Genomic DNA, 13,434 nt, shown 5'->3' with positions numbered 1-13,434 from the left:
CATAATGTTACTTCTGGGCAAGTCCTTATCTCCATGAAGCTGTCCTTCCTCCAAAGACATGGCTGGTAAGAGAAGAGGGTTAAGGCTTCTGGGGGAGTTTCTGAAAGCACTTTGGGAAGTGCCCAGCCTAGAGAGAATCACCACTTGCTGAATGCACCTGTTCAGGTATGTGGCAGCCTGGGTAACGTCGGAAAATATTCCTATGTCCCACTCTACACTGCAGGAAGGCAGCAGGAGTGACCCAGCAGAGGAAATATGCACAGCTGCAGCCAACATCTGGGCACCTTGTGTAGGTGGGAGGGAGATTTCATTGTAGAAGCTGAGGATGTAGCTTAGTGGTAGAGCACCTGCCTAGCGTGCAAGCAATCCAGGGCTCAATCTCAAGCACTTGAGCAAGAAAAAAAAAAAAAAAAAAAAAAAAAAAAAACAGTTCAGTGTTTTGGTTTAAGAGCTAGCTACCCCTCTGTGGGGATCAGAGGATGCCTCCAATGAATGTGAAAGGTGTGGACGACGTCCCAGGTGAACATGCATAATTGATGGGGACCAATGCCTAAGAGCCGTGGGACTAGGAAAAGCCTTACTCTGGTCCACATGGATATTGAAAGCTTGTGCAAAATCTAGGGACCTCAGCTTCCCTCTCCCGAGGTTTACAGTCTGAGACTGCTCCCCTACAAAGATGTCCATCCAGACGAGCTAACAGCTAGCTCCCTGTGCTCTACAAAGTAAATGGCTTCCATTCTGGAGTTGCTACATAGTTGCAGGTGCCACTCCCGTCCAACACCAGCTTTTCTGTACTTCTGTCTCTGTCCCTTTTCTTCTTTCTCATGCCCCACACAAGTTCTCAGGACCAAGCAGTGCTGGAAAAGAGACCTATCCACCTCATAGTAGTTGAAGTATTTTTTTGAGTTTGTGAACTTTGTGACACTTGCCTGCTTCAATGTTATATTTACTTCCTCTCACGTTAGGACTATGATCTTTTTTGTAGCTATTTTTCTAGTTTTAAGTAGTCGCCTTTCTTCTTCCTGGTGGTTAGTATAACTTTTATTAATTGTTAAATCAGAATACAAAATAACAGGCTTTGTCTATTTAAAAAATTATTTCTTTTAAACATTTTTTTAGTCTAGGTATAGTGGCCCAGGCTTCATGTATTTAGTCCTAAAAAGTCAGAAGTCAGAGGCTGGTAGCTCTCTGGGAGTTCAAGGCTAGCCTGGTCTACATAGTGAATATAGAACAGACAGCTACATTGTGAGGCCCTGTCTCTGAAAAAATTAATGTTTTTATCTACTCCTTGAGAATGTCATACAATGTATTTCTACCATACTCACCTTATCCCTCGGTTCCTCCCAGATCATCCCTGTCCATCTCCCTACCCAACTTCATATTCTTTCTCTATCTTAAAACAAAGCATGAATTCAGTTTGTGTTGGCAGACTACTCGTGGGATAGGACTTGCCCTGGAGACTGGCCAATATACCAGATGTCACTCCTTGAAGGAAACTGACTCTGTCCCAGCAGTGATCAGATGCCAACAGTTCCTCAGCGAGTCACGCCCACTTCCCCTCCCCCCACATTCGTCTGGCTTGAGCTTGTGCAGGTCTTGTGCCCACTCTCACAAGCTCTGTTAGTTCATATGTGCACCTACCCTGCTCTCTAGAAAGGTTTCTCGAAGTTGTCTACACCTCTGGCTCTTAAAACTTTCTGCCTTCCCTTCCTTCCCTGAGCCTTGGAGGGCTGAGCATTTCAATGTCTTTTCTCTGTATATTGACCAGTTGTGAGTTTCTGTTAATTGTCTTCTCCTGAAGGAAGACAGGGATTGAATGATGCACTGATTTATGATCATCGCAATAAGTTCTTAAGAGATGCTTTATTGCCTTTATTCACTTAGCAGAATAGTAGTAGCAGATTTCCCCTAGGGGCCATGACCTATCTAGTCACAGATAAGTGGTCTCATTGACAGTGCCAGATATGCAGGCCTTCAAGCCCGTTTGAAAATGACATTTGTGCCACGATTTCATCAGGGGGCATATCTCACCAGGCAGGCTGTTATAACCTGTAGTGCTCAGAGATGGGTGAGATTTGGTGCTGACTCTTCTCCCCTGGTCACCTGCACAGCCCTTTCCATCACTGTGAATGCTAGCCAACAGGTACCACATAGATTTCTCCATGTTCTGTGACTCAAGTAGGTGGTGTATTCAGCAACAGGGTCTTGCCATCAGGTTCTGGAGGTGACCAATAGCATTGCCACTAGCTTGTAATGTTTGGGGAGGGGTTCTGTGGGAACCTACTGGCCAACAACTCAAAAAGTGATAACCCATACTGGATACTGGAGGTTTTATTTGGTAATGTCTAGTGTCTAGTTGAGGCATTGTCCTCTGTCTTAGGGTTTTATTGCTGTGAAGAAACACCATGACCAAGGCAACTCCTTAGAAGGACAGTATTTAATTGGGGCTGGCTTATAGGTCCAGAGGTTCAGTTCTTTAACATCAGGACGGGAGCATGGCAGCATCCAGGCAGGCATGGTGCAGGAGGAACTGAGAGTTCTACATCTTCATCTAGAGGCTGCTAGAAAAAGACTCACTTCCAGGCAGCTAGGATGAGGGTCTTAAAGCCCACACCCACAGTGACACACCCACTCCAACAAGACTGCACTTCCTAATAGTGTCACTCCCTGGGCCAAGCATATACAAACCTGTGGGTTAAGAGTGGTGGCCCACGTCTGGCCAGGGCTCTGGCCACTGGGCAAAGATGGACGCAAGGAGTTGGACTAAACACACACACACACACACACACACCACTGCTGCCGGGTGGGCATCGGGGTGTGAGAAGCCACAGGACCCTGCTCCAGGGTGTGGAAGGGCAGTCTGGGATCCCCAGGGAACCAGCAGAGCCAAGCTCATGAATCCCCGGGCCTCACAGAGGTTGAGGACACAGGCTCTCACTCCTGAACACCACAGACACCGCTGGATGTCAAGGAGGGGCTAAGAACAAGGTGGAGGCATGCGGGGCTGGATCTCACCCGGGGTCAACGGGGAGAGACGGGAAGGAGAAGCTCTGGCTGGTTCCTTCAGGGATGAGTGTCCTTAGCTTGTCTGGGGTGGCACCTTGGCTGGGCAGTGACCATGGCTGGAGGAACAGAGAGGTTTCCCTCCAGGAGATTAGATGTGTCTTTGGAGAGGAAGACCTGCTCCACTGCTCCAGCCCAGCGGGTCCAGATGAGAAGAGGCAGTCCATGGCCTTAAAGCATCTATTGTTGGCAGAGAGTTGTGATGAGTGAAAAGTAGAGGCCGGCCATGGTCATGTGGAGAGATGGAGGTGGGGGGAGGGGCACGGGGAGGGAGAGAATGGGGGGGGGAGGAGGCACAAGAGAATAAGAGAGAACAAGAGAGGGAGGAGGGGACAAACAGCCTCTTTTATAGGGGGCCAGCCTACCTGGCTATTGCCAGATAACCATGGGGAGGAGCATACCTGCTGTTGCTAGGTCACCATGGGGAGGAGCATACCTGGTTGTTGCTAGGTAACCATGGGGGTGGAGTCCAGACAGAATACTAGGAGCTTGGGGCATTGCCCTAAGTGACTGATGGCCAAAGAATTATGGAGTTTGAGGGCCTCGTATCAGGAGCCTGGTGCTTGAGAGCATGGCAAACTGGCCTTCTGTCCCTTCCAGAATTATCTGGTGGGGCTCTGGGGTTTAAACCTAGCTCTATCAGAAAACAGGCTGCCTTTCACAGTCCCACACAAACCATTACATTCTCCCCATATAAAGTAACTTCACTTAAAGGCTTTTGATTATATATAATACAATAAATATTATAAATGTATATTAAGAAGCATTTACAGCAGTAGGATTCCATATGGCTTTTTCAAAGGCCCTTAGTGCTAGTTAACCCTTCCTCAGACTTTTTACTAATTACCAATTTACTCAGTTTTTACTAATTAACTTTGTTCTTTGACATTTTCACACGTGTTTGAAGTGCATTTTACGTCATTCTCACCCGCTATCCTTACTCCTCCCTATAAGTGCTCCTCTGTGTTCCTGTCTTAAAAGTTCACTTACGTTGGGTGGCGGTGGCACACGCCTGTAATCCCAGCACTCTGGGAGGCAGAAGCAGGCAGATTTCTGAGTTCGAGGCCAGCCTGGTCTACAGAGTGAGTTCCAGGACAGCCAGGGCTACACAGAGAAACCCTGTCTTGAAAAAAACCAAAAAAAAAAAAAAAGAGTTCACTTACTCAGCATTTTCGAGACTTACTCAGCACTTTCCTCTCTTACTCAGCGCTTTCCTCTCTTACTCAGCACTTTCCTCTCTTACTCAGCGCTTTCCTCTCTTACTCAGCACTTTCCTCCCTTACTCGGCACTTTCCTCTCTTACTCAGCACTTTCCTCTCTTACTCAGCACTTTCCTCCCTTACTCGGCACTTTCCTCCCTTACTCAGCGCTTTCCTCTCTTACTCAGCACTTTCCTCCCTTACTCGGCACTTTCCTCCCTTACTCAGCGCTTTCCTCTCTTACTCGGCACTTTCCTCTCTTACTCGGCACTTTTCATCACAGCATTCTCATCACTGCACCTCCCAATCTTTTAAAGCAGGGAGTAATGTAATCTTATTTACATTTTGTATATTTAAATTAATTTATCTATTTCCCTTGATTTGTTGTGCAACATAATAGGTTTCACTGTGACATTTTCATACAAAACATTCCACACAGAAAAATAATTACATACAAACAAATATATTCATTTAAGTATACAATTTAGTGAGGATTTAGGGGGTTTGATGTTGTTTGGGTTTTTTGGGGGTTTTGTTAGTCCTGGGGATCAAATCCAGAGCCTTGCACTCATGTTCCAGCACTGAGCTACACCCCAGGACCCAAGTCTTGCAATATAAAAACACTTAGCGACAGCACCTATGGGGATGCAGGCTGATTCTGTCATTCTAGAAGATTCCCTTGTCCCCCTGGGGCACTGATCCTTCCTCCGTAGTCCTTCCACGTTTGCTTTGTGCCTGCTCACCCTCAGGAAGCAGGTCACTTTCTACACAGAGTGGATGAGTTGGAATAACCTAGGGAGATGAGCATGTCCAGAGCTAATAAGAGACATGCCACAATTAGAGAATTAAATAATAATTAGCATTTGTTGGACAGAGACTGTCTCAAGCACCAAGTTGTTTTTCACACAACCCATGTTAAAAAAAAAAAATTTTTTTTTTAAAATCTCTGCAACAAGTACCAGGGCGTTGGTCCTAACTTACAGAGGAGGAAACCAAGGCTCGGGGTTGTTAAGAGACCGGCATGTGTTTACAGAGTTGATGAGTGTAGTGAGCCCTCTAGCCCTGTGGAGACTGAAGTCCTGACACTCTACAACAGCAAGTCCTCCCAGAGTCCTCACCTCCCGCCAGGAGGGGTTAATGATCTAGCTTTGATGACAAAGAGCCTAGGCCCAGAGAGTATCATTAGCTACCCTACAAGCAGGAGCAGAGCAGACTCTGAGTTCTAGAGCACCGTTCTCTACCACACACCCTGCTTTATTTCTTCATTGTCCAACCATTTAAGGCCAGCAGGGAGTAATGGGCTCACTTCCGTTCCCACAATGCCTCCCCTCATAACTTTTCTTGAGTCCTTCTTCCAGCTCATTCCTTAGGAGCCCCTGCCCCTCCAGGGCCTTCTCTTTCCTGGGGATTATGAGGCCCCTTGGAAACCTCAGCAGATTCCCAGACTCTCCCCAACCTCAAGGTGGAAGGAAAAAGTGAGAGCCCGGGTGCCCCAAAGCGGCCGCTCCTGCCTGGCCAGCTTGTGAGAGACTTCTGCACACGGGCAGACTGCTCATTGCCTCTGCGCTCAAACACAGGGTATTCCTGGCAAACTCGCAATGGCAAGCAAAATGTTCCCTTTGGAATTTCTCATGTGGTTCAGGAGTGAAAATGGGCTGCAAATAATTTCGGAGGCAGAACTGAGACCCTAGTGACAACCTATCAGAAGGCTTTGTACATGAGGAACTGACAGCCTATCAGAGGGCTTTGTACATGCAGAGCTGACTGACAGCCTATCAGAGGGCTTTGTACATGCAGAGCTGACTGACAGCCTATCAGAGGGCTTTGTACATGAGGAACTGACTGACAGCTTATCAGAGGGCTTTGTACATGCAGAGCTAACTGACAGCTTATCAGAGGGCTATGTATGAGGCGCCGACAACCTATCAGAAGGCTTTGTACATGAGGGACTGACAACCTATCAAAGGACTTTGTACATGAGGAGCTGACTGACAGACTATCAGAAGGCTTTGTACATGCAGAGCTAACTGGCAGCCTATCAGAGGAGCTGACAACCTATCAAAAGGCTTTGTACATGAGGCGCTGACAATCCACCAGAAGACTTCGTACATGAGGAGCGGTGACAAATCTTTCTGATAGTAATTCTTTTTAATTTTGCTGGAAAGGAAAGATCTAAATTTTTTATCTTTACTTCCTTAAAATTAAAAACAATTTATTTATTGGGTATGCTTACACGCATGTGTACATGTGCACACGCACACATACTGGGGCACTCTCGGGGGCCAGAAGATAACTTCCAGGCATCAGTTTTCTCCTTCTATCATGTGGGTCTCAGATATTAAACCCAGATCTGAATGTTTGGTGGAAATGCATTTACCCACTGAGCAGCCTCACCGGCCCATTTGTGGATCTCATAGTGATGGAGAAACAGCCCAAAATGGCAGTCTAGCGCATTGGGTGTCGAGATGTTGAGGCAGGTGCCTGAGAGCCATCTCGGAGACGCTGATGATTTAATGGTGAGATGCAACCCAGCCTTTGGGACCCTGCTGGACAGACGCCTGAATGGGTAAGGCTTGGAGCTGCCGGCTGTGAGGTGGTTACTGTGAATGCCACCAAGACAATGAAAGCAAGCACTGTAGCTGTCCAGAGACCGAAGCCCAACTGAGAGAACTAGATATAATGTTGCTTTATTTTCTCCTAATCTGCATGCCCCGCCCCTGTATTCCAAACAGCCCCTCAAGGAGAAGGCACCAATGTTCCTAATAACAAAGAGGTGTCAAATAGTAATTTGGCTCCTGCCCTGGACTTAGTGTTGAACCTCGCACCTTGCACATGACGGAAAAGTTTTCTATCACCGAGCTATAACCTCTGCCCACGAGTTTTGCTCTTATTGTGTGTTAAGAGAACCGTGCTTTGGATCCAGGAAGAGATGTAATTGTATTTAGTTGTTCTCTGTGGGATGTGGCTGCGACTATGTGCTGTATATAAGTATGAGCTGTCCTGTGTTATATATTATATGCGTTACAGAGCATCATAGCTTAATCAAGCCTTCATATACAGCATCCATGTCTTATTGAAGAAATTGATTTCACACTAGATCTTTTTGGTAGTCTGCTGTTTGTTTTATGAGACAGAGTCTCACTCTGTAGCCCATGCTAGCCTGAAACTCACTGTGTAACCCAGGCTGGCCTCAACCCTAAGGCAAACCTCCTGCCTTGGCCTCCCAGGTGCTATGATTATAGGTGTGAGTTGCCACACCCAGTTAATTTGAGTGCTTTTTAATGGATCTTACCTCCCTGTTCCAGGACTTTGCTCATAACTCTGACACATGCTGTTGCAATCAGATATGAGAGTTGAAATCCAGAAACCTGCGTCAAGATTCTGTGTGCTCTTGGTCAAGTTATTAATTCCTCCTGAGACAGTGCTTTTCCCAGCGAAATAGGAATAGCAGTGTCTCCCCAGCAGGCGATGGTAGAGTGCACGTGCTACAATACATCACAGAAAAACTTTGTAAAAGAAGAGGGGAGACAGCTCAGTTTAGGCAGGTGCATAAGCCTGAATTCAGACCCTCCACGCCCACATCAAAAGCTGGATAGGGCTGCATGCCTAGGTCTGTAACCTAAACTCGGGTGGACAGGAACAGGCAGCTCTCCAGAGCTCCAGGCAATCCAGTGAGTGCCCTGGTCCAGTGAGAAACTCTATTTCAAATGAGTAATGAAAGAAGATAGTGGACATCAACCTTTGGACTCCACATGTATGTGCACGTGTGCGTACACACAGACAGAGAGAGAGACAGACAGACAGACAGAGACAGAGAGACAACGAGAGAGACAGACAGAGACAGAGAGAATGGGACTGGAACTCACAGTCCAGGATTAGCACCTTCTCTTCTGTACAATATGGAGCCAGTTTATGGGGAGAGGAAACTGTTGTCCTTTCCCACACACAACACAATTTCCCTTGCCCTTGCTAAAGTCATCTGATGCCTGGGCCAGCATCCAGCATGTTAGTCGGGTATTTAGAGAAGGAAGTAGGCTGAGAGCAGTGGTGAAGAGAGTGGAGCTCAGACATCACAGGAGGCGGGAGTGAGAGGCAATTAGGAAGGATTACATGACTAAACACTTGCAACCACTTCTGCAGAGCAAGCCACACTCGCCTGTCAAGGGAGACCTTAACATTACAGTCACGGAAGAAGACTTCCTGGGGTTAAGTCTCTCTGTCATTTATTCACTGTGACCTTGAGCAGAGTATTAACCGCTCTGCGCTTCATTTTTCTCTCACAGAAATCAAGGGTAATAACAGTATCAATTTCACGGGGTTATTATAAAGATTAAAAGAGTTAATAATGAGTAAAGTACACAGAACAGGGCATAGCCTGCAGTCGATGATGTTATACGATCAGCACTCTTACCCTGAAGTGCCGCTTGTATTATTACCTCAGGGTGGCTGAGAAGACACTGAAGAGGGTTGTGGTGGACAGGACCTCCCCTCAGTGACACAAATACCACGATGAACTAGGTCGGTCCTACTGTACCCCTTACTTCTGCCCAGCCGAAGCCCCATTCTTCATCTCTTCTCATCATTAGATCCTCTCTGTCCTGTGTCCCTCGTTCTTGCCCATCCCCCACCCCCACAGGTGTGAGATCTGGAGCTCCTGAGAATCGAGAGCTCCCTCAAGGAAGTCTGCTCTGACTAAAAACAGAGAAGTAGAGTCAAGAGAATCCACCCACCAGGGCTGAGGAGCTGATGCTGCCTGTGAAGTACTTGTTTGGACAGCAAGAGGACCCAAGTTCAAACTCCAGAACCCAAAGTTTAAAAAGCTGGGTGAACCAGGCATAGTGGCACTCACCTTTAACTCCAGTACTCAGGAGGCAGAGGCAGGTGGGTCTCTGTGAGTTCAAGGCTAGCCTGGTCTGCATGGTGATTCCTGGACAGCCAGGGCTGTGCAGAGAGACCCTGTCTTGAAAAAAAAATTAATTAAAAATCTGGGTGTGGGGCTGGAGAGATGGCCTAGCAGTTAGGAGCACTGACTGCTCTTCTGAAGGTCCTGAGTTCAAATCCCAGCAACCACATGGTGGCTCACAACCATCTGTGATGAGATCTGACGCCCTCTTTTGGTGTGTCTGAAGACAGCTACAGTGTACTTAGGGTAATAAATCAATCTTTGAGTGGGGGTAAGCGGGGCTGGAGGAAGCAGGCCAGAGCAAGCAGAGGTCCTGAATTCAATTCCCCACAACCACATGATGGCTCACAACCATCAGTGCAGTGACAGTATACTCATATACATAAAATAAATAAATTAAAAAAAAAAAACCTCTGGGTGTGATAGCTCATGCTCATGAGCCCAGTGCTGGCGAGGGGGTGACAGGTGACTACCTGGGGCTTACTGGTCAGCACACTTGATGAGCTCCAGGCCAATATAAGACACAGAAACGCTGGGTAGTGGTGGTGCACGCCTGTAATCCCAGCACTCTGGGAGGCAGGGGCAGGCGGATTTCTGAGTTCAAGGCCAGCCTGGTCTACAGAGTGAGTTCCAGGACAACCAGGGCTATACAGAGAAACCCTGTCTGGAGAAAGCCAAACCCCAAAATCAAAAAAAAAAAAAAAAAAAAGAGAGAGAGAGAGAGAGAGACAGAAACATTGTTTCAAAAGAAAGGGTAGATGGTTCCTGAGGAACAACGCTCAAAGTTGTCTTCTCCCCTCCACTCATGTTTACATGCACACACAAACATGCAGAACAGACGTGTGAGAGAGTCTGAGAGACAGGAAGGGTGACGGATGGATGGATGGACAATGGACGGACGGGCAGAGGCAGAGGCAGAGAGTCCATTATTGCAAAAAAGGTGAGAAAACACTTGAGTAGAAAACAATGTCACAGGTGAGAACTTCTAGCTACTGCCCACCTTTAACCTCCTTCTCAGACTGCCTGCCTCTCTTGCACCCCTCACTGTGAAGATCAGGTTCCATGTTTATCCATTGTCTGTTGCTAACAACAAAATCATTGTCCTACTTGGTTTGGTTTGGTTTGGGTTTGGTTTTTGTCAACTTGGCATGAGCTAGAGTTATTTAGGAAAAGGAACCTCAATTGAGAAAAAAAATCAAATTGCCTGTAGGCAGATCTGTAGGGCATTTTCTTGATTAATGATTGGTAAGGGAGGGCCCAGCTGTGTGTGGTGCTGCCCCTTGGCAGGTCATCCTGGGGTAAACAAGGAAGCCCTTGCCAAGCTCTAGCTGTAGGAGGGGGCATGGGGATCATACAAAGTAAGTAAGGAGGCGCCCATATCGTGGATCATACAAAGCAGACTGCCGGCAAATCCCCCGGTGGTAATGCATCCAAGAAACAACTGGCTACAAAAGCTGCTCACAAGAGTGCGCCCTCTACTGGAGGGGTGAAGAAACTTCATCGTTTTGTTTTTCCATGTATTTTTTTTAATTGTATATCATCTTCATTTACATTGCCATGGTAAAACCTTTCCCAATTTCCCCCTTCCCCAAAGACCCTCAACCCCTCCTCCCTCCCCCGCCTCCATGTATATGCCCCTCCACCCGACACACTCCCACCTTCCCCCCTTGGTTTCCCTTTGTTGGAGCCTCTGTTGAGCCTTTACCTGACCAAGGACCATTCCTCCCACTGATGCCCAACAAGGCTTTCCTCTGCCACATTTTTACCTGGAACCATGTGTGCCCCTTGGTTGATGGTTCAGTCCCTGGGAGTCTTGGGGCGTCTGGGTGACTGAAATCATTGTTCTTCCCATGGGGCTGTAAACCCCTTCAGCTCCTCTGGACCATCCTCCAGCTCCTCCATTGGGGACCCCATGCCAAGTCCAATAATTGGTTGCTAGCATCTGCATCTGTATTTGTAAGGCTCTGGCAGGGCCCCTCTGGAGACAACCATGGAATGCTCCTTTTGGTATACACTTCTTGTTGTTCATAGTAGTGTCCGGGTTTGGTGACTGTTTATAGGATGAATTCCCAGGTAGGGCAGTCTCTGGGTGGTCTTTACTTCAGTCTCTGCTTCACACTTTGTCTCCCTTGTTGCTCCTGTGAGCATTTTGTTCCCTTTCTCAGAGGAACCAAAGCACCCTCACTTAATCCTCCTCCTTCTTGAGCTTCCTGTGCTGGGTGAATTGTAACTTGTTTGTTTTGAGCTTTTGTGAGGGCATACCTAGTGTGATCTTTTGTGATTGGGTTGCCTCACTCAGGATGACACTTTCTAGTTCCATCCATTTGCCTAAGAATTTCATAAATTCATTGTTTTTAATAGCTGAATAGTACTCCATTGTGTAAATATACCACAGTTTCTGTATACATTCCTCTGTTGAGGGACATCTGGGTTCTTTCCGGCTTCTGGCTATTATAAATAAGGCAGCAATGAACATAGTGGAGCATGTGTCCTTATTACATGTAGGAGCATCTTCTGGGTATATGCCCAGGAGTGGTATAGCTGGGTCCTCAGGTAGTACTATGTCTAATTTTCTGAGGAATCGCCAAACTGATTTCCAGAGTGGTTTTACCAGCCTGCAGTCCCACCAACAATGGAGAAGTGTTCCTTTTTCCCACATCCTCTCCAGCATCTGCTGTCCCCTGAGTTTTTCATCTTAGTCATTCTGACTGGTATAAGGTGGAATCTCAGTGTTGTTTTGATTTGCATTCCCCTAATAACTAAGGATGCTGAACATTTCTTTAGGTGCTTTAGGGTTACAGGCCTGGTACTGTGACGCTCCGTGAAATCAGGCTGTCAGAGTCCACTGAACTTCTGATTCGCACGCTCCCCTTTCAGCGTCTGGTGCGAGAAATTGCTCGGGACTTCAAAACAGATCTGCGCTTCCATAGTGCAGCTACTGGCGCTTTGCATGAGGCAAGTGAGGCCTGTCTGGTGGGCCTTTTTGAAGATACCAACCTGTGTGTTATCCATGCCAAACGTGTAACAATTATGACAAAAAATATCCAGCTAGCATGCCACATACATGGAGAATATGCTAAGAGTCCACTATGAGGGGAAACATTTCATCCCCCCCCCAAAAAAATCCTCGTCTTCCTGTTATCAGCAGATCTGAATGTTAGATATTTTTTCCATGGCGTCCAAGGTACCTAAGTATATGATTGCAAGTAGAAACATAGAGGACAGAATCGGGCATTGGCATTTTCTCCACATTCATTTGTGAACCTGATCACTAACCAAACTAGTTTTAGTAGCAGGCCCACTTTCCAGGTAACCCAATCAATCATTCATCCATCACCCATTAGTCACTGGATGGATCAACACACTCAGGAGAGCAGAGCACGCGTCACCAAGAAGGGGTTTCCTTGTGAGTTTTTTATATAAATGCAAGATGTAAAGCATAAATGCAAGCAAAATGTGTCAGTGAACACATCTCAACAGTTCAACTCTATAACAATTATAAATAAACCGATTATAATTTTCTGGACAATGCCAGCATTTGGATTTTTTAAAAAATAAGTAAATTTCTTATTGGCAATAACTAAATGGTGTTCGTAGCATTTTTATCTTTCAGTAGATTCCACTATACTTTTCTAACTGAGTTGTTCTGCGTGCAAGTACATGTTTTTGATGTTGTCTGTCTTCTGTGTTATTCCTGTAAATTTGCTATTAAAATGCATTAAACTAAAAAAGAAAGAAAAGAAAAGAAAAAGAAGGAAAGCAAGTTGGGCAAGCCATTTAACAATCCCCCTTCATGTCTTCGACTTCAGTCTCTGCCTCCAGTATCCTCCTGTCTTGAGTTCCTGCCCTGATTTCTCCCAGTGATAGACTTAACTGGAAGTAGAAGCAGAAATAAACCCTCTCCTTCTCGAGTTGCTTTTGGTCATGGTGTTTTATCACAGCAGGAGAACCCCTAACTACGGCAATCAAAGCCTGGGTAAGTTACAAAGAAAGAAGTTTATTTTGGTTCACAGTTCCAATCCGACTGAGGTCAAAGGGTAGCATTGCTGATGGCCTCAGAGTCCTGAGGCCGTGCGGTGCCTGACATGGCAAGAGACTAACTAAACTGGTTTTAGTAGCAGGCCCACTTTCTAGGTAGGCCATTCAATCATCCATCCACTCACCCATTAGTCACTGGATGGATCAACCCATTTGTGCAAGAGCACAAGTCACCAAGAAGGGGTTTCCTTGTCTGACCTCATAGTGTTTCATAAGGGAAAATCCAACAGG

The 13,434-nt window shown here is 46.5% G+C and overlaps 1 protein-coding gene across 1 annotated transcript; it reads left to right on the top strand.

The window, feature by feature from the left end:
* Positions 1–479: 479 nt before the first annotated feature.
* On the top strand, positions 480–12,258 carry LOC127671294 (histone H3.3A-like). The gene is made up of 3 exons (XM_052166019.1): positions 480–519; positions 10,536–10,672; positions 11,959–12,258. Exons 1-3 carry the CDS (start codon positions 480–482, stop codon positions 12,256–12,258), a joined length of 477 nt encoding a protein of 158 aa, XP_052021979.1.
* Positions 12,259–13,434: the final 1,176 nt, after the last annotated feature.

The sequence above is a fragment of the Apodemus sylvaticus genome, chromosome 20, assembly GCF_947179515.1.
Source record: "Apodemus sylvaticus chromosome 20, mApoSyl1.1, whole genome shotgun sequence".
NCBI lineage: Eukaryota > Metazoa > Chordata > Mammalia > Rodentia > Muridae > Apodemus > Apodemus sylvaticus.
The sequence above is the reverse complement of the archived record's forward strand: the minus strand, read 5'-3'. Positions and strand labels throughout refer to the sequence as shown.

Excerpts from the sequence above, each read along its gene's own strand:
- LOC127671294 (XM_052166019.1), top strand. The coding sequence starts at position 480 with ATGCCTCCAATGAATGTGAAAGGTGTGGACGACGTCCCAG. Across the intron at positions 520-10,535 it reads AGGTGTGGACGACGTCCCAG|GCGCCCATATCGTGGATCAT; the intron begins GTGAACATGCAT and ends GTAAGTAAGGAG. Across the intron at positions 10,673-11,958 it reads TGAAGAAACTTCATCGTTTT|GGTTACAGGCCTGGTACTGT; the intron begins GTTTTTCCATGT and ends TAGGTGCTTTAG.